This window comes from Zootoca vivipara, chromosome 1 (assembly GCF_963506605.1).
Source record: "Zootoca vivipara chromosome 1, rZooViv1.1, whole genome shotgun sequence".
NCBI classification, from domain to species: Eukaryota; Metazoa; Chordata; class Lepidosauria; order Squamata; family Lacertidae; genus Zootoca; species Zootoca vivipara.
This window is the reverse complement of record NC_083276.1, coordinates 124,591,144-124,613,376: the sequence shown is the minus strand read 5'-3', so window position 1 is coordinate 124,613,376 and position 22,233 is coordinate 124,591,144. Positions and strand designations below refer to the sequence as shown.

The 22,233-nt window shown below is 42.0% G+C and overlaps 1 protein-coding gene across 4 annotated transcripts in view; it reads right to left on the bottom strand.

Annotated features, from left to right (window-relative positions):
• LOC118095602 (aldehyde oxidase) overlaps window positions 1-22,233 on the bottom strand; it is a 56,949-nt gene that overhangs the window by 4,662 nt on the left and 30,054 nt on the right. For all 4 annotated transcript variants that reach the window (XM_035136851.2, XM_060281586.1, XM_060281593.1 and 1 more), the window contains 13 exons: window positions 21,676-21,797; window positions 20,188-20,321; window positions 16,437-16,524; window positions 14,640-14,726; window positions 12,910-13,101; window positions 11,863-12,090; window positions 10,446-10,541; window positions 8,791-8,919; window positions 7,735-7,809; window positions 5,780-5,832; window positions 3,497-3,611; window positions 2,338-2,403; window positions 1,648-1,836 (listed from right to left, as the gene is read on the bottom strand). In XM_035136851.2, the coding sequence (XP_034992742.2) occupies window positions 1,648-1,836; window positions 2,338-2,403; window positions 3,497-3,611; window positions 5,780-5,832; window positions 7,735-7,809; window positions 8,791-8,919; window positions 10,446-10,541; window positions 11,863-12,090; window positions 12,910-13,101; window positions 14,640-14,726; window positions 16,437-16,524; window positions 20,188-20,321; window positions 21,676-21,797 (1,574 nt within the window). The remainder of the gene's footprint in view (window positions 1-1,647; window positions 1,837-2,337; window positions 2,404-3,496; window positions 3,612-5,779; window positions 5,833-7,734; window positions 7,810-8,790; window positions 8,920-10,445; window positions 10,542-11,862; window positions 12,091-12,909; window positions 13,102-14,639; window positions 14,727-16,436; window positions 16,525-20,187; window positions 20,322-21,675; window positions 21,798-22,233) is intronic.

The following is a 22,233-nucleotide window of genomic DNA, read 5'->3' as shown; positions in this document are numbered from 1 at the left end:
CACACCTTTCTGCTAGCAACGCACTGCCATTTAAGAACATATTTTTGTTGTGTCCTAGTTGGTTGACAAAGATTGCTCACCATATTCCAAAATGGTGGCAGCCGCAACTGCGGCCTATCACGGGTGCTGGAGAGTTGAGGGTAGTGGGAAGAGCAAATTACCCATGCAGCTGGCTGACTGTTATTATTCTGCCCATCTCAGCTGAGCTTGGGTTGCCACTATATAGCTCCCCCTCCTCTGTGTTTATCCTAAGATGCAAAATCTGTCCAGTTCCCTGGAATGACATGTTTCATTTTACATGCCACAGTTTTTACATCTAAAAGGCCAAAGGTGAAAAGCCCTTTTGAGCTTCAGCCCACTGAGATCAAGATGTGGATGGACACAATTGGTGTCACCTGATATTAGTGCTTTCCCAGGGGCAGATGGGGCTCACCAACTTGGAAATGGAGCCCATCTAGGAGAAGGAAAACACTGATCCTAGACCTCAAGATGCTATGTGGGATATCTTTGGAAGAAGAAAAGGCTAAGGAGTAAACCCTGCACAAATCCAGAGTGGAGCCCCTAAAACAGTTGGATGTACAGTATGCCTCTTTCCGGCAACTCCTGCAGTCAAGTCAAGCTGGTACAAAATTCATTGCTCTACTTTGCTGTGGAACACATCAGTGAGGCCAAAGGGGGAGGCTCTTGTCATCTGGGCAGCCTAGGACCTCCATACATACTTCCCAGGTCTGTGCTACAGGGAGGTCAATTTGGTGCTGCTAACACAGTGGTTTAAATTCACCCCTGGAGGTGCACTCTATTGTCTCTCAAAACAGATGGATGCCAATAACCAAGCAGCCAGCAGAGCTACAGATAATAACACTTGTGTGTGTGGTCTGCAAGGGATAATTTAGGCTTTATAGTCACATTCCGTCAAGCTGCGTAACTGGTCTAATCCCCCATTAGGCTTTTTGGCCTTGTTTTGCTAGAAGTTTGACATAACTTGTGTTCTGTTTGGCTGCAAGTACCGGTAGATAACTGTGCTCTGATTGTTTTCAGCTAGTTGGCAGAGTTTTTCCAGCTACCAGTGCCTCGCTGGGTAGTTAAGAGAGAAGGCTAGGCCACTGTAAAAATTGCAATCCTTATTTCTGATTGTTTGATAGCCTGTTCTGCTATCATGCCTCCAAAAAGGGCTTGGAATGCCTCAAAGTTGATTGCTCTTCTCCCGTTAGGAGGACATGCTACAGTGAAACATGTATTTATGTCATGTATTTTTCTTTTGGCTCTGCTACACTGTGGTCTGCAATCAATATTCCAATGTGAAGTTGAGGATTTCAGTCTTAGGGGAGACAACTTGCTCAATGACATGTCACAAAACTGAATGAAACATTCCTGACATTATATCCATGTGGGGAAAAACCCAACCGCTGTTAAGCACATTTAATCACTGTTTATTTCAATTGCACTTATGCCTGAATGACTGTGGGGTGGATTATTGCCGCATGATTAATAATACTGTAACAAGATATTCATAGTGAAAACAACTTATTCTCTCATATCATTTCCATCCCGCCCTCAAAGTCTGCAGTTTTCCTTCAGTAATATGGGTCACTTAGGTTTAACAGGAGAGAGAGGGAAGAACTGCACCTTGGATTTCAATCTTCTTACCTTGGATGAGTAGATTGCTCTTGGGTTTTGGGAAGATGCCAACAAGGAGACACTGATCTGTTCTGGAATGTCACAAACAGCAGGGATTTTATACTGATCTGGGCCCCGTGTGTAGAGGACCCCCTCTGGGGAATATTTGAGTTCCTCTGTTGTGTAAAGTCCAAGGCCCTGGACAAAGGCACCTTCAATCTGCCAAGAGGAAGTATAGCTTATAGTGAGATTTCCACATACTTTGTTTTGTTAAATTAATACATACCAGTTCTCATTACATTGTCTGAAGGCGATGCTAGCTTTAAAATTATAATTATTAAAATTGAACAAATGAACCATGAAAGTAAGCATAAAGATATAACTTCTGAAGGACAACGAGACACCTTACAATTAATATTGTAATTAGACTTTCAGAATACTATGAATAATGCTGCCCTTTCACAAATATTTCAATTCTTTGCTTTCCTTCCCTTAAATTTCACCATCTAACAAAGCTGAAATGGGTGGGGCATTTTTGCAAGATGCTATGTTTTAATTAACCATTTCTATCATAAGAGTTGGAAGGAGGTCCAACCCCGTGTTCAGTGAATTACTGTATTGTTGGGTTTTGTATCTTCCAAATCTCCTTCCAAATCTTATGATTCTAATTGAAGTGAATTTAGTACCTCATAGCACAATGAAGAAATTCTCAGGACTTACCTGACCTATATCCATTGCTGGATTGATGCTGCATCCAATATCCATAACAATATCTGTTTTGACGTTCTGTTAATGAAAAGCAGGTTGTAACTTTGTATTACATTTTGGGGACTGAAGCATGAGGAGATGAGCCAAATATTATGGATAGAATATCGAGAATTTGTACCCAGTGTGATATGACCTACTTGTATGCTTAGGACTGCAGTCCTTATCTTGTAATACTTTCCCCAGTCTAAAACCAGAAAGTATTAAAGTCAATGATGCTACTTTCATTTTTAGAAGTAGGTAGAGTGGACATCCCTGTAATGGAAAAATAACAGTAGCTACGAAAGCTGATGCATTGTATTGGCTAAGAATGAGAGCTTTGGATAAGAAACCAACAAATACTGTACCAGCTTTTGAATCTTCCCAATATATTGATTGGAAATGTATTGTATTGTAACTGTATTGTAACTTTTGAATAAATGTTTCTGGGTTTTTTAAATAAAATTTTCCTTCAACTATGAAAGCCAGATTCCCATATACCAAAAAGCCAGATTCCCATATACCAAAAAGGAATAATACTGCAGGAATCCTGCAAAAATTAGAGAAACAATATATGCAAAGTGGACTACACTCGTTCATGTTCTATATAAATGCTATGTATTCTTATTATCTTTCTGTGGCAATGAACACTATACCACTTCTCTGGGAAAATTCATGTGCAAAATGGAATTCATAAGTTGTAAAACTGAAATAAAAAGCTGTCTGGTTCTGCACAAGGCTGCCCGCGTTTGCCCAGTCAGCTTTCCTCCTGCTTTGGAAGAAAACAGCTGGGAAAAGGGCAAAGTGGAGGCTGTTGGCTACTGCAGCACAAGTGCCAGGATGAATTCACGTTCAGAGTTGCCATGCATGTGCCATAGCAGCAGCTCATGGATTACTGAAGTCACATGAGGAGGAAGGAGGAGAGGTTAAACTCGATTCACACAAGAAACCACTATGTATCCGGCACCCATTTCCAATTAGATGTGCTTTGTAGAAAGCAGCAGGATTTATTGCTGTCCACTGCAAACAGCTGTTAGACTGAATACGACAAAGAAAACACAAGAGCCTTTCATTAGTTACACAGGAACTTGACTGTGCTTTTTGCACTAGCTGTAAGTGACACCTGGCAGTTTACCTTGTGGTCTCCAGTCAGGCAGTCTATTTCAACCTCTGTGCAGGCAGCCCCAAAAACAAAATATTCAAATGGGTGGCCTTCTCCTTTCTCCCAATCCATGTATGTCTCATAACCTCTGCAAGAAGCAACAAAGTATGTTGGGGAGTAAGGGATGCTTGCAGGCATGGGAACAACAATAGAAGAGACAAGGGGGAAAATAGCAATAAAGACCCTCACAATCACAATGATGTGCTGGACCCTCAGTTGTTACAATCAGTCATGACAGTGGAGCTATGTGAGATTTGCTCTGATAATGCATCATGCTGTTTAAGAACATAGCAGCAGGTCTGTTGATCAGATCAAATGTTCATCTAATTCAGCATTCTGTTTCTGGAAGTGGCCAGGCCTCCAGGAACCCCACCAACAGGAGATGTAGGTAAAAGCCCCCAACATTCTTCTCCCCCAAAGCCAGTCAATACTGCTTCTGTTGCCTATAATGGCTAATACCCATTAATAGATCTATGAATTTGGCTTTTCCTCATTTAAAGCTGTATCATCTACTACTCATCGTTGCCACATTACATTCTCCCTTGATGCAGTCAGAATGCAGCGCTGATCTGAGTTCTCTGATTCAGAAATACTTTTCATTTACAGAAACATAAAAAAACCCTACAGACTCACTGACAGCACTTTCAACCAAATGTACAAATTTCTGAATGTGACCAATAATTCCTTCCACTTGATCAGTGGGTTGGATCCAAAGTTACTGTGAGCAGAATGCAGATCATGAGAAAGCCCAAGGGGTGGCATGGGGAGGGGGAGAGCAGGTGAGTTTTGCCTGAAAAGTTGCTTTGGAGAGTTGGGAATGTCTCTGGAACCATATCGGAAGCAGCACAGGGTGGCCTTCCTCTTTCTCCAACTGGTTAAAAAAATGCATCTTTCTCCAGCAGGACGACCTGCTGGATCTTAGTGCCTTTCATTCACAGAAGGATCCTCTGGATCCTCCCTGAAAAAATTATCAATTTAGTGCCATCAGTGTGCATGGTTCATTAGAGAGTGCAAAACAGTAGGCCACAGTTGTGAAAGGGTTAAGTGTGCCCCTGAAGGACCAGGTGTGCAGCCTGGGAGTCATTTTGGACTCACAGCTGTCCATGGACGTGCAGGTCAATTCTGTGTACAGAGCAGCTGTCTACCAGCTCCATGTGGTACGCAAAAACAGAGATGATGGGCTAATGCTGCCAATTTCTTCAAAAGTCCAAAATAAAACAAGCAGCACGCAAAGGCACCAAATTCAATCAAGTTTCAATCAAGTATTATTAATCCAAAGAGAAAACAATAAGAGAACCATATACAAGTGCTGACACAAGAGCCAAAATCAAACGTTAAACAGATAACATGTACAAATTAAAGGCAAACCAGTCTTTATAGTCTTTGAGGCTATCTAGCGGTCAGCAAGTGGCAGCAGGTCGAACGAGGTGTCAATGGTAGTAGACAGGCTGCCGGCGTTTTTTTGCCTGTTTCGCCCATATGACGGGCTTCTTCAGTAGTTCTCCTTGTACTTTTATGTTTAGTGCATTCAAATTTATATGAAACCACTTATCTTGGCTTAGGCCACAATGCTCAGGTGTTTTTTCAAAAGGTTCTCTCATTTACATATCCAATTTCTTGTATTCAGAGTATTTTTGGTTTGAGCATGTATTGACTAAGCCTTAACTGGTTTGCCTTTAATTTGTACATGTTATCTGTTTAACGTTTGATTTTGGCTCTTGTGTCAGCACTTGTATATGGTTCTCTTATTGTTTTCTCTTTGGATTAATAATACTTGATTGAAACTTGATTGAATTTGGTCCATGTGGTACGCAGGCTGAGACCCTACCTGCCCATGGACTGTCTTGCCAGAGTGGTACATGCTCTGGTTATCTCCTGCTTGGACTACTGCAATGCGCTCTACGTGGGGCTACCTTTGAAGGTGACCTGTTCAGTCGGGCTAACATAAAGGCCCTGCGTTGGACTGGAATTATTAATTTTGAGATATATGTGACCCTGTTATCTGTTGTATTATTATCTTAAACTCTGCTGCTAAAATTCTCCTTCAGGACCTTCATGTACAAGACTAGACATGACATGCCCTTTTCTCTGTATGCTTATGTCTAAGCAGCATATGCAACTACTAAAAGTATCAGCTCAAGTCATTCATGATCCCTGCAGTAGCTACCTCGTTATGCAAATCATTAATTCTCTTTTGACAGTCACTTCTTGAAGTCATGAGTTAATGTCCAGGGGTCCTTTACCTTTCTACCTTACCTGAAATAACCTATAGCTGACAGATTGATACTCTGCTCAAAAGCTTCTTTGGCCTGTAAAACAAGCAAGCATAGTAAGTTTATTCCTTCAAAAAGCAATATTGTATAAAAAAAGATACCATGGCCATGCTAAAACCAAGACATTCCTATTAATATTTCCAGTTTGACAATCAACTCATGAGCAGGATTTGAGCTATGACCAACAGAAGTAATTAGGTCAGGCATCCCCAAACTTCGGCCCTCCAGATGTTTTGGACTGCAATTCTCATCATCCCTGACCACTGGTCCTGTTAGCTAGGGATCATGGGAGTTGTAGGCCAAAACATCTGGAGGGCCGCAGTTTGGGGATGCCTGAATTAGGTGATAATATTGTGGCTATGATTTAATAGATAGACTATAGGGGGCAGCAGAAGGGGAGAAGCAACAACTCCATGGAAAACGGGGTGGGAAATTGACAAAAAGAAAAAAAACAAAGTTGTGTTTTGATTGTATATGTTAAAAATGTTGAAACTCAATAAAATATAATTGAAAAAAATAATATTTCCAGTTGACTGAATGATGAAATGGAACATTGCACATTGAGAACTGTGACGAAGAGGCTTTCACTGAGGAAGTAAGACTGCTGGTAGGAGCTCAGGTGGCTGAATACTTCCCCAAATAAAACAATCCCATCCATCCAGAAAACTTGTGTTTCAGGGAGAAGAAGTTTGGCCTAGCCTTCTTCCTGACATGATAGTTGCAGGCAGTTGTTTCTTCTATGGAGAAGCATCCCTCCCAGTACATGAGCTCTCACTAGTACCACACACAGATTTACTAGCTCAGTGAAGAGTCAAACTGTACTTGATTCTTAGTAGCCGTGTCTTTTCCTCCAGCAAAAGAGAAGCACCTGGTGGTGGCAAAAAGCTGCTTTCTTTATTAGTGGTGTGCACCATAAAGCGGTACCAAGCTTCTGGAAATGTGTCTACTTCATTACATCTCCTTACTGCTCTTAACTTAAATGTTAATCTATCCATTCAAACCATTGACTAAGTTCCCCCCAGAATGTGTCCTTCAGCTGTGGTAATACCCTGTGCTTGCCTAGATGAAGTACGGAGAAATGTGCATGCAGAACGGTGGGAGGGGATGCAGAAATCTGTGACTTTTGTGTGGCTGCAATGGTAAATTTTGTGACTTTTGTGCGGCTTTACAAAGGTAAGAGTCATATCAATTGCTGTGCACACCACTTCCCACAGGGGAAAGCAGTTCTTGGTGTGAAAAGGATTCCTCTCCTCTGCACTAAGTGCATTAATTTAAGGAACAGTAAAAAAGAAAACAAGCCCCTTTATAAAAGTGAGTAACAAATTTGAATGAAGCAACTTGCCAAAGGCAGGGGCAAAGTCCTGCATAAACACAAATTCTTCATACTCCATTTTCCTTCTTTAATCATGTTGAGGTAAGCTAGGCAAGTTAAAACAAGAGGTTATGCCTTGGGCTCTAAAGTCATATAACATTTAATACAAGTCAAATGTCTGTTGTGGTGCTTCTTATTTAATTGCTGTTATTGTTTTGGTCAATAGCCAGTGTTCAAAATAGAAACATCCAAATATATAAAATGATCCCCAACAAAACAAAGTAAAGACTGATAACACCAAAATTACTAGTAACTGTATCTTACTATAGAATGCCATGAATAGAGAGCAAAATTACAAGTTGCTAAAGTTTTACATACAGCAGCACTATATTTAGCCATGCTGCAAGAAATGGATGCTTTCTGATCTGAAAGGAGTAAAAAAAAACATAAAATGTCTCCTGGGAATTTCCATATAAAGGGTAATCCATGGAAACCACAGAACTACTCTACAACATGAGTTTGACCAAACTGCTGGAGGCAGTGCAAGACAGGAGTGCCTGGCGTGCTATGGTCCATGGGGTCACGAAGAGTCGGACACGACTAAACGACTAAACAACAACTCTTACCCACTCTTTCCATGTGCCCTTAGGGTTCTGTCTAATGATGGGCTCAAGATGTTTCCGGAGGGTCTGGCAGGCGTCCTGATGACATTGGGAGGAGCACAAAGAAGAAAAGTTTCCATGTAAGACATTTAAAGAGTTCCATTTTTGCCATACCGCTGGGTTGTTGCTTACACCACAGGAGTCATTAAACACTAGTCTATGGCATTGCCAAGAGGTTATTTCAACAAAAAATCAAGAGCCTCCACATTCAGTCCTGAGAAGCTTAAATTTTGCAGCCCAGAAGGGGAAGGGCATCAGTTAAACCTCATTAAGGCTTCCTCTTTTGTTCTACAACCAATTGGGCAAATTTGCACTAACCAGATGTTGCATGCTCTGTGCTGTAGCTCACCAGGTAAGGACCATAGCTCAGTGGCGGAGCATCTGCTTTGCATGCGGAACATCCCAGGTTCAATCCCTGGCATTGCTAGGTAGGTCAGTGTAGACAAAACTAAGTTAAATGGGCCAGATGTCTTAGTTGGTATAAGGCAGTTTCCTATGCTGTTCCTGTGCTTCATACATTCCCACCTAGCTGTTTGAAATCCACTGCAGGATGGCTCAGTCGGTAGAGCATGAGGCTCTTAACCTCAGAGTCATGGGTTCACATTGGGTGAAAGATTATTGCATTGCAGTGGGTTGGGCTAGATGACCCTAATGATCCCTTCCAACTCTACAATTCTACGAATCTATGAAACTCCCAGCACTTTCCAGCTTAGCGTGTATCTTCTCTGCAAAACACAATGTTGCTCAATTCAAAGCAGGTATGGGGAACAAGAGAAAGTAGGACGTAGTGATAATTTATACATTATTTAAGATTGTAATCATAAAACATAATCAGGCACCTGTGTTCAGCAATTCAGTGGTGCTTTCTTCTGAGGGTTTTTGTGCACTTAGTATGAAAGTCTTTCAAAAAAATCAATACATTTCATCATCATTTAACAGAAGTAAGCTCCTATAAATATATTTCAAGAAGCCAGAACCTTGGAATTTTGCATTAACTAGAAGATTAATATCACATTTTACCTTCACTGCCATTCCATTGACATCCGTTCCCATTGATCCAACTGAAGCACATGCATTAGGGACTGTCTGTGTACTTGTTTCACAGAAGTGAATATTTGACATTGGCATCTTTAATTCTCGGCTTGCAACCTAGAATGAGAAATGAATACGTACGATATTCTGTTTTAAGTACAGCAACCTAGACCTTTACACGCACACACAAAAGGGTTACACCTCATAGTTCTGTTTGAAAAGGTATTTTTGGGTTCAGTGGCATTCACAAAGATACATCAACAAATGCCATTGACCCGATTTCCCCCACTTTCAGGAGCTGAATACTGTATAATAATAATAATAATAATAATAATAATAATAATAATAATAATAATTTATTTATACCCTGCCCATCTGGCGGGTTCCCCCAGCCACTCTGGGTGGCTTCCAACAAAACATTAAAATACAGAAATCCATCAAACATTAAAAGCTTCCCTAAACAGGGCTGCCTTAAGATGCCTTCTAAAGGTCTGGTAATTGTTGTTCTCTTTGACCTCTGGTGGGAGGGCATTCCACAGGGTGGGTGCCACTACCGAGAAGGCCCTCTGCCTGTTTCCCTGTAACTTAGCTTCTCGTAGCGAGAGAGCCACCAGAAGGCCCTCGGCACTAGACCTCAGTGTCCAGGCAGAACGATGTATGGAAGAATTATACTGTACTCCCATGGTCGTGGAAGAATTGGAAGAATTATACTCCCATGGTCATGGAGGGGGTATAGCTGGAGAAATCAGATTAAGGTTTAGCTCCTCCACGATGTCTACCGTATATAGACCATACAAAGAAGCCAGAGCCTATTTTATTGTGTACATGGAACTGATAACTATTTAATTTGCTTGTGTATAATCACAGCTGTTTTGCATATTAGAGTAAAGCTGAAGATAGGTGAAGACATATCAGGAGGGGTTGTTTTTCTCTTTCCTCTTTTAATGCTGCAGACAGTTAAGGGAGTCTTCACCAACTTACACATGTTGGCACCATCTTCTTTGACTAACCTTATTGCCCAATGCAGATCAATGTTGAAGCAGAATTAAATTATGGATAAAAGCATGTGAAAGTGATGCGGACCAGAAAAAGCCAGGTTTGTCCATCCTTTCATCAAGCCTAACTGGCTCATTGTTCCCAGTGTGGCTTCCCAACTACAAATAAAAGACAGTACAGTGGACCCTCTGGATACGAATGTAATTCGTTCCGGGGGTTCATACGCACCCCAAAAATTCCATAAGTGGAGGTGCTGCTTTTGTGCATGCGCGCACAGTGAAACCTGCAAGAATACACTTCCAGGTTTGCCGTGTTTGCAACCCAAAACTTACGTTACCTGAAGGTCCACTGTATCATTAGCCACAGCTAGAGACAGTAATGCTTCTGAATGCCAGTTCCTGGAAACCACAGGGGGTTGGGTCCTCAATTAAAACTGGAGTTTGTAATTACCCTTATCTTGAGATCAGACCACTATATTTCATCTGGCATAACTTCACTGACACTAATAAATAGATGCCAAGAAGTAACATGGATTGCTGCCATCTTTCTAAAGCAGAAAATTAAAGCAGTAAATCAGCAGAAAACACATCTCATTAAAACAATTTGTTATTCACACACATAAGCAAGAGATAAGCAATTCCTGGTACCTGGATCATTTTGGTGTGGAGCCCTTGCCCCATTTCTACACCACCGTAAGTCAGAAGCACGGACCCATCGGTATACAAATGAACCAGAGCAGCGCCCTACATAAAAAAAGAACACACAGCTTGGCTCTGCACTCTGCATGAAATGAGCAGGAATGTTTTCAGTTGGGCTATCTTTATCAATCTATAAGTGAAGAGCTATATATATTTTAAAGAGATGCTCTGCAGTTAAAGGTTAGTATTGCTGCTACAATCTGCTGCACCACTAGTGTTAGCAGCAGGACCAGCCCTATTATTAGGTCAGGGATGGGCAACCTCAGGCCAAGGAGTCAAATGCATCCCTCCAGGACTCTCAATCCAGCCCTCCTGACTCTTCCCATGCCACACCCACTCTCAAACACAAGCCACTAGCCGTCCATGTTTCACACCCTCCATGAGTGCTTCTCCCTTGCTGGAATATACTCTTGATTACTGATAACTCCTCTTGCTTGTTTGGATGGAAGATAGAAAAGGGTGTGTAGAAACTAGCCAATGGTCCAAAGATGAAATTCACATTTGTTGCTCTGTCAGCTTCTGCCTTTGGCACTCCTCAGCCATGAAGGTTGACAGAAGGGCTAAACATTATTTCCCCATCCTTGCATTAAGCAGAGGGAAACAGCTGCCCCAGACAGCAGATACTGGGGTGGTGGGGAGTAGTGGTATAGGAGGACAGAGATACACGCAGCCTACGCTGCACCCTGCACCTCTGCTGTCCTCATGTGTGGTGGTGGACATTGCCTGCTCAGAAGTGCTGAAGTGAGCTTCCACTGCAAAATTTCTATATGTGGAATTGGAAACGTACTGTCCTTGTAGACGGCAAAATGTCTCAGGGCAGTCTTGAGCATGGTGTTGCTATTCTGTTGGTGGCACACAGTGTTAGTAAAACTGCCATGTTGATGGTTCACTAGCAATGCAAGGATGATGATGATGATGATGATAGGAAAGTCAAGGTTGCAGTGGGGGAAGAATGGAGCATAGTGGGAATTCCATGCCTGCTAGGGGGTCAGTCATAACTTGATAATACACCACTGAAAGCTGCAAAGGAGCTGGCATAAATAAAACCTACTCCCATTTATGGCCCCCTCCCTGATAGTTTATCCCCCTCCTTCCTACCAGCTCCTACAGTCAAAGCACAGGAAAGGATTACCAACTAACGCTGCTGCCAACCACGACACACCTATCAGGAGCATGTCTGCCCTTGTAAGAGAACGTCGCTCAGATTTCAAGTTGTGTGGCCAGGGGCATGCAAGTGGGAACTTGGGTGAAAGGGAGCACTTTTCAAAAACAAAACAGAAAACAAACAGCCAAATAAAATAAAATAAAAGCAAGAAAGGCAGGTGACCAATGCTTGTCTTCTTGTACAGTGTCCAGAGAAACTGACCTGACCTAGGGAGCGTAAGCCAAATCCAACAGGGAACGTCATGGGAATAATGGCAATCCCTTTTTTCTTCCAGTAATTTTCCTTATTGAATTTATTCACAGCTTCTTTCCTGGTGTGATACATAGACTTCTCCATGCATTCATCCCAGCATCTGAGGAGGTTCTCTGGCTTGAGCTCTTGTTTATAAAATGTCTGTCCGGTTTCTTTGTACATATTTATTTCTCTAATCTGGAAGACAAGTATCTCAAGAAACTGCAATACAGTGCCACATTCATAATGGGCTTTGGGAGCTAAGATGTATTTACTCAAACCTTATACAGATTTTTTTCTCAGCCTAGAGGTAGAATTGGGCCTATTTATATTTTACACACACATACACATTTGAACTATTACCAGATCATAAAGTATTATTAATGCTAGTATCAATACAAGCAAGTAACAATAATATTCAGGACACCTCAAAAACAGGATTCAGTCACACAAGGGTACTTAATTATATGACCAGGATCAATATATTTGAGAAAGCAAATTTTTCAACAGTGGGTTTCATCTAGGTCTCATTAATACAGAAACCAAACAAGCCCATTTCTTATGCTACATTACAGCTGAAAGGGTCCCAAGAGTGGGGAGCAGGGGGTTGACAGCCTGCCCACCACTAGAAAGCAAGGGGGCAATTAAACTATTCATGGTACTGAAGTCAATGTTAGATGCCAATTTCTTATCTCCTACTGACACAGCTACATTTCTCTCAGCCTAACACTCCTTTCTGATAGGCTTTCAGTTCAGTCTCCCAAAAGTCATGTGAAAAGTATCTTACGGTCCCTGGTTTATCTGAAATCTTCAAAAGTTAACACTTTCTCCTCAAAAAGATTTCCTCTGTGTACTCGGGTCTCTTCTTTCTGGGAGTGCATAAGCTACTTACATCCAGCCTTCACTCTCACACCTCTTCCCAAAATACCCTTAGCAACCATGTGCACTTTTTCATTCACTCTTAAAATTTCAGAACCATAGGCATGCAATTTCTCTTTCTCCCCAACCCCAATCTACCTGCTCTGGTAATAATCCACATCTGGCTGCAACACGCGTTATCCAAGCTTCTGTAATGAGTCCTACTTGCGGGAAGCCGAAGCCACGGAAAGCAGTGTTGGGTGGCATGTTTGTCTTGCAAGCGTGGGCACAAGCTCGGATATTGGGACTCTTGTAAGAATGATTCAGTTTCAGCAGCATTACCTCTGAAACCTTCATTAGGGGAACATTAATAGCTGAGCATGAGAATAACAACAATAAGCGAGATCACTGGGCGTTTGCAACATAGGATGACCTTCTACTAACACGGGCATTACCCGCTCCCCCTCCCCTCTCCAGGAACTCCTGAAGCTGTTGCCTCCATTTTTGCATATTGTTTTGGCAAGGAGAACGCTGAGAAGCTAGGATGGTTAGTGCTGTGCTGCTACTAGGTCTCTTGCTGAAACAAGTTGAGCAGAGGTTAACATAGGCACGAGGAGAAGGACTGAATATAATGCGCAGAAATAAGAACATGATCAAACAGGCAAGAAAGGAGGACTCCCCTGCTCGGTGCCTGAAGGCCCCAGTCCTGCCACTCACCACCTGGCCTAGGGCAGGGCCTGATGGGCTCTATAAAGGACTGCTGCCGCTGCTGCTGTTGGGCAAAGAGGGCTCCATTTTGTTTTGCTTTTTGTTTAAATTCCTGCTATTTTTTTACCTATGTCATTTTAAACTGTATTAAGGCTGTATTCTTAGTTTTAGATTTTGATTTATGTGGAAATTGTATTCCGTTTGGTTGTGTATTTTTTGATGTGGTTTATGTATTGTTTGTGACTTTTGTAATTGTGCTAATGATGTATTGTTTTAATATTCAATTGGGAGCCGCCCAGAGTGGCTGGGGAGACTCAGCCAGATGGGCGGGTTACAAAAATATTATTATTATTATTATTATTATTATTATTATTATTATTATTATTATTATTTCCATGTGCCACAATAAACTGAAGCAAATCAAAGCTAATGCCTATTGCAAAAGGGAGCCAACGTGTTGCTCCCCAGAGGTTGTTTGGTTGCAACACCCACCATCCCCGAGTGTTTACCACATTGGCTGGGGCTGATGGGAGTTGTAGCCTAACAGAATGTGGAGGGCACTGTGTTGGCTTCCCCTGGTCTATTGACACTAGCCTCTTTTCACAAATTGGGGGGGGGGGGAGAGAACAGGACCCCACCAGCCATGCCCCAATGATGGCACACGTCTCGGGCCATGCCCCTCCACATGCCTTCAGCTGGTGTATGCATGCTGGAGCTTCTGTTATGAAGATCAGGTAGTGTGTGACTGTAGCTAATACGTATTCTGGAAAACGCACATTGCCAAAATATCCCAAGTCTGTCTGCACTCAGCTGTTTATGGTGAATGCCATACCATACATTTATATTAAAAAGCCATTGGACGAATTGAACATTTTCGCTGGTTTGCATGGTGTGTGTGTGTGTGTATTCATTTTGGATTTAATTGTTGACCTTTCCTGTTTTATCTAACCTGATTTAATTGTTGAAATATTGTAAACTGAACTCCTGCAGCTGGACAGGTGATAATATAACATAAAGTAACTAAGGGAACACTGGCTTTTTAAAAACCACCCTACATAAGTAAACTGCATTCATCCTCATAAGAGCTGCCCTTTCCCCCCACTGTTCTCATAGGAAGGTGGTGTTTTGTTCATTTTTCTATTGTACAACATGAAAAATCATTCTGGTTAAAACATACTCACCAGAACCGAATCATCAGTGGTGCATCCTCCATTCATGTACAATTTGATATCCAAAGCCATGATTCTGCCATCACTCATGAAGCCAACCTAAATTGGATCAATGAAAGGACAGGCTACTTTGAGTTTAATGGCCCAGTACTCTCCACTTATTTAAAAGGTACTGCAGCAAAATATAGTCTTGGGGGGGTGTTTGGGGTTGTTTTTTTGAGGGGGGGGCTTGCTGCTCTTTTTTCGTATCTTTATTTTAGATCTTGTGATTTACTTTGTAGTTTAGATCTTGTGATAACTTTGTAGTTATGTATTTTTTCATGTTGAAAGCCACCTTGCGCATGGATTGAACTGTGGAAAGGCGGCATACAAATAAAATTATGTATGTACAAAAAACCCATTCAGTTAAAAGGATAGCTTTCCCTGCAATAAGCACAGAAGACAAGGCCAAATCTTTCTCTATTTTCACTGCAATGTTGATCGCAGGCAGATCCAGTCCTTTCATTATAATTATATCCTTCTGTAAGATGCTTTGAAAGTGAGAACAGCAATATAATGTTTTAAAATAGGGCACTATTTAAAGCATTTACATAGCATTTCACAAGGTTCAGGGTGCTTCAAATACATTGAAAGGGTTTGGATAATAAGACTGAGATATGAAACAGCCTTTTGCTGACCCTTCATAGAAGCCACTGAATAAACCTAGAAGTCTTAATTATCTTCTTTGCAAACACTCTCTGAACACTCCTCATCATACCATTTCAAAAACTGAGACACAATGGCTTGCTGGGAGCTCCTGAATGTGTGAACTGAATGTAGCAGCAGCAGAGTCCATCTTTGCCATATGTGGATCCTTCACACATCTCCAATGTGACTATGCTTGGACTACTGCAATGCGCTCTACGTGGGGCTACCTTTGAAGGTGACCCGGAAACTGCAATTAATCCAGAATGCGGCAGCTAGACTGGTGATTGGGAGCGGCCGCCGAGACCACATAACGTCCTAAGAGATCTACACTGGCCCCCAGTACGTTTCCGAGCACAATTCAAAGTGTTGGTACAGACCTTTAAAGCCCTAAACGGCCTCGGTCCTGTATACCTGAAGGAGCTTCTCCACCCCCACCATTCACTGAGATCCAGCACCGAGGGCCTTCTGTCGGTTCCCTCGTTGCGAGAAGCCAAGTTGCAGGGAACCAGGCAGAGGGCCTTCTCGGTAGTGGCACCCACCCTGTGGAATGCCCTTCCATCGGAGGTCAGGGAGATGAACAACTACCTGACATTTAGAAAACACCTAAAGGCATCCCTGTTTAGGGAAGTTTTTAATCTGTGATATTTTAATGTATTTTTCTATTTGTTGGAAGCCGCCCAGAGTGGCAGGGAAACCCAGCCAGATAGGCGGGGTATAAATTAATAATAATAATAATAATAATAATAATAATAATAATAATAATATGCAGTCCCTTCTCCAGGCAACTGACAAGCATGCCTTTGCAGTTTCTTGTCCGCATGGGAGAGATGCTATTTGCAGACGTATGTTGCACATGAGTGACAGAACACATGTGGGCAGACACCTTTTCCATAACTGTGGTCCTTGAGTGCAACGAAGAATGCCAACAAAGTTTGAAGAGGACTGAAGGACATCTAGTAAGATGAGCCCGTGACTTTCTACTTTCACAGCTCAACCTCTGAGGCACCATGCTATATGTGTGGCGTTCACAAATGATGAAAGTGCATTGTTCTATGTACACATTATTTGCAAGATGAGAAGCAGGGGAAAAATTCTGACACACAGGTTAATTCTGCTGCTTACTTTATATTTGCCAATGGTTGGGTGACGGCCTCCGGTGATTAACATGTCAGTGCTTCTGTCTAGAACACAGCGAACTGCATGGCCTGTCCTGAAAACGGAAAAAAAAGCTAAGTAGATAGTGGCAAAGGGCACCTCCTGTCATGTTACAAAGAGGGCTGCCCCAACCTGTTAGGCAATTCAAACTACTGCCTCGGGTGCCACTGCAATACTTATGTAATCATCAAACAGATTTCAGGTTTCTGCTGAATGTGAGAGATACCAGAGGAAAGAAGCAAGGAAAAGAAGAAAGCTCTTTAAGTTCAAAACAAGCTGTTCAAACCAGTGGTGGCTGTGAATGGAAACTGAGGGAGGGAGGGAGGGAGGGAGAGAGAGAGAGAGGGAGAGGGAGGGGGAGGGGGAGAGGGGGAGAGAGAGAGAGAGAGAGAGAGAGAGAGAGAGAGAGAGAGAGAGAGAGAGAGAGAGAGAGCTTTATGCACAGATGTGAAAGTGCAATTTGTGATATTTGAGAAGCATGTTTTATTTTCTAAGTTTGTAAAAAAAGAATTCTATGTAACCAAGCCTAAAACGCCCCTTTCACGCCTACTTTTATGATAATGTAGCTTAACATTTTCTTAGGAGCCCTGCAAATCATATGGCAGACAGACACATGTGATCCATGTTTATTCATCTAGAACAGGCATCCCCAAACAGCGGCCCTCCAGATGTTTTGGCCTACATCTCCCATGATCCCTAGCTAACAGGACCAGTGGTCAGGGACGATGGGAATTGTAGTCCAAAACATCTGGAGGGCCGAAGTTTGGGGATGCCTAATCTAGAATAACCAAACCCATGCTCCATGTTCATAATAATTGCTACCACATAAACTACTACCATATACTTGAGCTATAGGCAATGGATCTAATGGGAAGGGAGCTATACTATCACCACTCTGAAGACCAAACTAGTTGTGATGTTAAACATGTTGGGCCATATATTTAAAGAACATTCAACACACATTTAAAGCAAGTCTTCCACCAAAGAACCCTGGGAAATGAAGTTTCCCCATCACAGAGCTACAACTTTCAGTGCCCTTAGCAAACTACATCTCCCAGGATTCTTTGGAGGGGAGAGCCAAGCACTTTAAATGGGCACTTTATGTGCTTTTAATGTATGGTGTGGATCTGCCTGCTGCCATCTGTAGGTCCATTTTCTTTTTGATAGTATCCATTGTGTGTGGAGGTGATTTGGCTTAACCCCTTTCCCTGTGGCTTTTTCCAGCACCAGCCCAGCTAATATTTACAGATTTGCACCTCCGGGGAAGAAACAGCAGCTTCGCTCTCTGCCAGCTGCTATTTAAAAGGGCGTGGGGACCTCATGACAGACAATGTGTGTAACATTCCATCTAGTTTCGCTCCAAGAAAACCATGTTATTTAGAGTGTTCAAGTGCTTATCTTTTTAAACTGCTGGGTGTTGTGCTTTTAAGCTACTGTGCTCCTTTGAGGTTGTATTTACTGGAGTCTGCTGCTGTTTTCACTATTCTGTTCTTTTTAATCCGGCAAAGTTTCTATCATATTGTATTGCACTGCATTTTTTAAAAAAATTGTAAACTGCCCCAGGAACTCTATAGTGTTTCTGGTGTGGAATACCTTTAAGTTCTTGGGCTCTATGATCTCTCAAAAATTGAATTGGTCAGATAACATCAACATTATTATTAAAAAGGTACACCAGAGATTGTATTTCTTGCAACAACTAAGGAAATTTAATCTGTCCCAATTTAATCGCTGGTCCAATTCTATAGAGGTACTATTGAAACTGTCCTCTGTAATTCCATTACTGTCTGGTATGGTATTGGTACAGCCTCTAAGCTGGATAAGAAGAGGCTTCAACGAGCAGTAAGAACTGCAGAGAGGGTAATTGGTGTTAGTTTGCCTCCAATAGAGACACTTTATGCCACTCGAGTCAGGAAGAGAGCGGAGAGAATTGCTGTAGACCCTTCGCATCCTGGCCATCACTTGTTTGATTTACTCCCATCCAGACGTCGGTACAGGACTCTATATACAAAAACGTCTAGGCACAGGAATAGCATTTTTCCTTGTGCCATCAAATTGTTGAATCTGTAGTTGTGGGTGGAAGGGAGGCCAGTTGGTGGTATGGGGTCTTTTCACTGTGCTGTTGTATTGTGAGGGGAATAGTGGTTGTATGAGGTACTTTTTTCTTTTCTTTACATTGCAATGCAATGTAGTCGAAGCAAAATCCAAGTATGGTTGATACTTGACCAATAAATTATTCTATTCTATTCTATTCTATTCTATTCTATTCTAAATGCATCAGTAATCCTTTGGATGCTTGTCTTTCCAACTTTGAGCATGTTTCATCATTTTATTCATATGCTACCATCTAAGGAAATAGTTCCAGTACTGATCTCGCACTTACCAAGCGCACATGCACAGAGAATAGCTATTATCATAGCTGCAATCCAGAGGAGATAAGACATTTTAATTAAATGTGCTTAGTAAGTATATTATCTTTTTAACAAAATGAAAAACTTAATCAGGGAACACGCCCCAGTCCCTTAACGTGGCTTCCTTCTCAGTAAACATGAACAGGCTTGCAATGTCAAACCCCAACATTGGCTTGCAATGTGAAATCCCAACATTAACTATCATTTATGGAGATGGGAATTGTAGTCCAAAATCTCTGGAAGGCATCACACTGGCTACCCCCGGCCTATGTAGTTAGGAGGTATGGCAAAAAGCATAAATCCCCTTGCTTAAAAAAAGAATAAGGGCAATTGATCTCACCTTGGTAACACAGCTATATTTTATGAGGTACAGAAAAAGGATTCACAACAAAACCTCTTAACATACACAGCTTTTTGAAATTTAATTTTGATCCTTAGCTGAGTATGTTCAGCACCAGTGAAATATATCTCTTGCCACTAAAATCTGAAATGGTGGCTTTGTATCAAAAACACAGCCTTTCTTTGAGATATGCACCACTTGCACAACAGCCCATTGCTTTGGGCTACAATAGACATTATGTCATCTATTTCAATGAGTCACGGTGCTACTGCCTCAACAGAGGCTCTGTTGGTCTCATCACAGTATGGCAAATCATATATACCTCCTCTACATTTGCCAAGAGTTTTATGACAATTCCTTCCTCGCATTTAAATCCATCCAGTACTACTTTAAGTATCAAAATAGATAAGTTCAATTTCTAAAAGCTTGTTAAAATAAAAAAATTCCTTCAGTAGCACCTTAAAGACCAACTAAGTTTTTATTTTGGTATGAGCTTTCGTGTGCATGCACACTTCTTCAGATAAAAGCTTGTTGACTGTGTTTCAATTAAGGTAAAGGGACCCCTGACCATTAGGTCCAGTCGTGACCGACTCTGGGTTTGCCGCGCTCATCTTGCGTTATTGGCCGAGGGAGCCGGCGTACAGCTTCCAGGTCATGTGGCCAGCATGACAAAGCTGCTTCTGGCGAATCAGAGCAGCACATGGAAACACCGTTTACCTTCCCACTGTAGCGGTACCTATTTATCTACTTGCACTTGACATGCTTTTGAACTGCTAGGTTGGCAGGAGCTGGGACTGTGTTTCAAATAGCATCTGAAAATGGAATGGATGTTTCACCCGCCTTATTCATTATTTCATTTCCCATCCCCTCCAATTCCACTGCTTTGACAGACAACTTCATGAGCTATAGTACACACACACACACACACACACACACACACACACACACACACACACACACACACACTTACTTCTTAGCTGCCACAGCAGCAACACATGCCAGAAGACTTGTTTTCAACAGTTTTCCACCAAAAGCCCCTCCAATTCGTTTCACATGACACATGATCCTATTGCTTGAGATGCCTAAACAGGAGGCCACCATTTCCTGCACAAAAGCAAATATTTTATTATGCCGGTACAATCAGAGGTGTCTCAAATTTGGGATAACACATAGGTTAAAAAAGTACAGTAAAAAAAACAAAAAAAAACCCCTTTCTAAATCTTGGACCAACAGAAATACTTCAGAGGCTGGTTGTTGTTTTTCTCCTAAATCTTCTCAAAAAGTGGCTGAACATTAACAGAATCAGGTAAGGCACTAGCTTTGGTATAAATGCAAATTAATCATAGCTGAAGGCTTATGTGAGTCTATTGTTTCCTACCTGCGGAAAGCAATTTACCAACAATGATCCAGAAGTCCCCAAGCTTTTAAGAGTCAGGGTTTGGGGGCTTGTTTGGAATTCAATAAATTGCTGTGGATGCCACAAAATACCCATTTCACAGAAGAAAAATTGGCAGTGCTCAGAACACCCTCAAAGGCAAAACAACTACCCCTCCAATAAAACATAGGCAAAAGAAGAAGCAAGCAGGCAACCAACAGTTCCTTCCTGCCAACAAAAACACCTTTCAAACCCTCAATCAAACAATACAGTAGTAAATTAATTGGCAGGGTCAGGAGGCCTTAGAAGGTGCCAAGGAGAATGTCTGAGGGTGATATGGTGGCATGTGCACCACAATGGGGGTCTCAACACCATTTGAACCACCATGGAAAGTAGGCCAGTGTTATCATCTCACAATTACTGTGAGGCAGGAGGGGGGCTGAGGGTGAGTGCGAGAGGCTTGCCTAAAGCCACAAAGCAAGTTCATGAGTAAGGCAAGTCCTGAGCAGGCTCACAGCTTGTTCTCGTAACCACTACTCTGTGCTGCAGAATAGCTAAGCTCAGTGACACAGATAAAATGTCAAATCCTTAAGCCCAGGCCTCCCATATCTTTAATCATCATCAGATGCCAATCTTAACTGCGGAAGGGGATGGGGGGTGGCGGAAAGCTGAAAGTTACTCAGGCTTAGCCTTTTGCAACTCTCCAGGGGCAATAGGTGTTGCAGAGTAATAGGGCGCTATCAAGTATGCCTTTCTCGATTCCAGCCTTGATCTGATTTGATCCTTTAGGGTTTCATGATGAAAAAAGCAATGGCACAACAGCGGTTTCTTTGCTGCTTTAGACTGGTGATGCAGAAGTTGCTCTTCCTTCACAAAATGTTAGAAGCCCAGAACCAGGTGTAAGAAGGAGCCGATTCTGCAGCTCCTCTCCAGGCTAGCATCCTGATTTCCAGGTAGCAGCAAAATATCAGTATGAGCCCATAAGAGAGGAAGTGATATGCTGAGCCCAATAAATGTCGGGCTTTAAGACACAGAGAACGTGGCTGTCACTTGTGCAACATGTTATGAGATAGCTCTCTTAACCTGTACAAATGCTGGATGCTGGGTGGACACAAACAAGTTCATTTCTTTATCCTCTGTTGGAACAGCAAGTATGCTCTGAGTTTCCAAATAAAAGTGCTCCTGTCCGCCAACATGGATCTCGCCTATTTCAAAAACAGAACATCTTAAATCAGTACATCCAAAAGTGTGCAGCCTGGCTTTCTTGAGACTGGGAAGAAAGTGGGTGAAAAGCCACACTGCATTGCATTGAGCATAATTGTAGACAAATGTTCATTTTTGCAATCTTAGAAATGCCAAGCCTCAAACCGCCTAGTATCAAGGGCACCAGTAAGAAAGGATGCAGATGTTGCACTTCTCTATGGCAGAAATTTTGAGGCACAACTAATCAGGTGTGCCTTTAAAGGTTTGCCTATATGCAGAAGTTACAAATTATTGCCTGTGTGAGAATTAGGGTTAAGCACCTGCATTCCTAGGAGGTATATATTCAAATCAAACAAATAGCTGTTTCTGACATTATATGGTGCATTAACTATATTCACTCGTTTGAGAGGCATGGATTTGTATTGTGTTCAGTCCAAG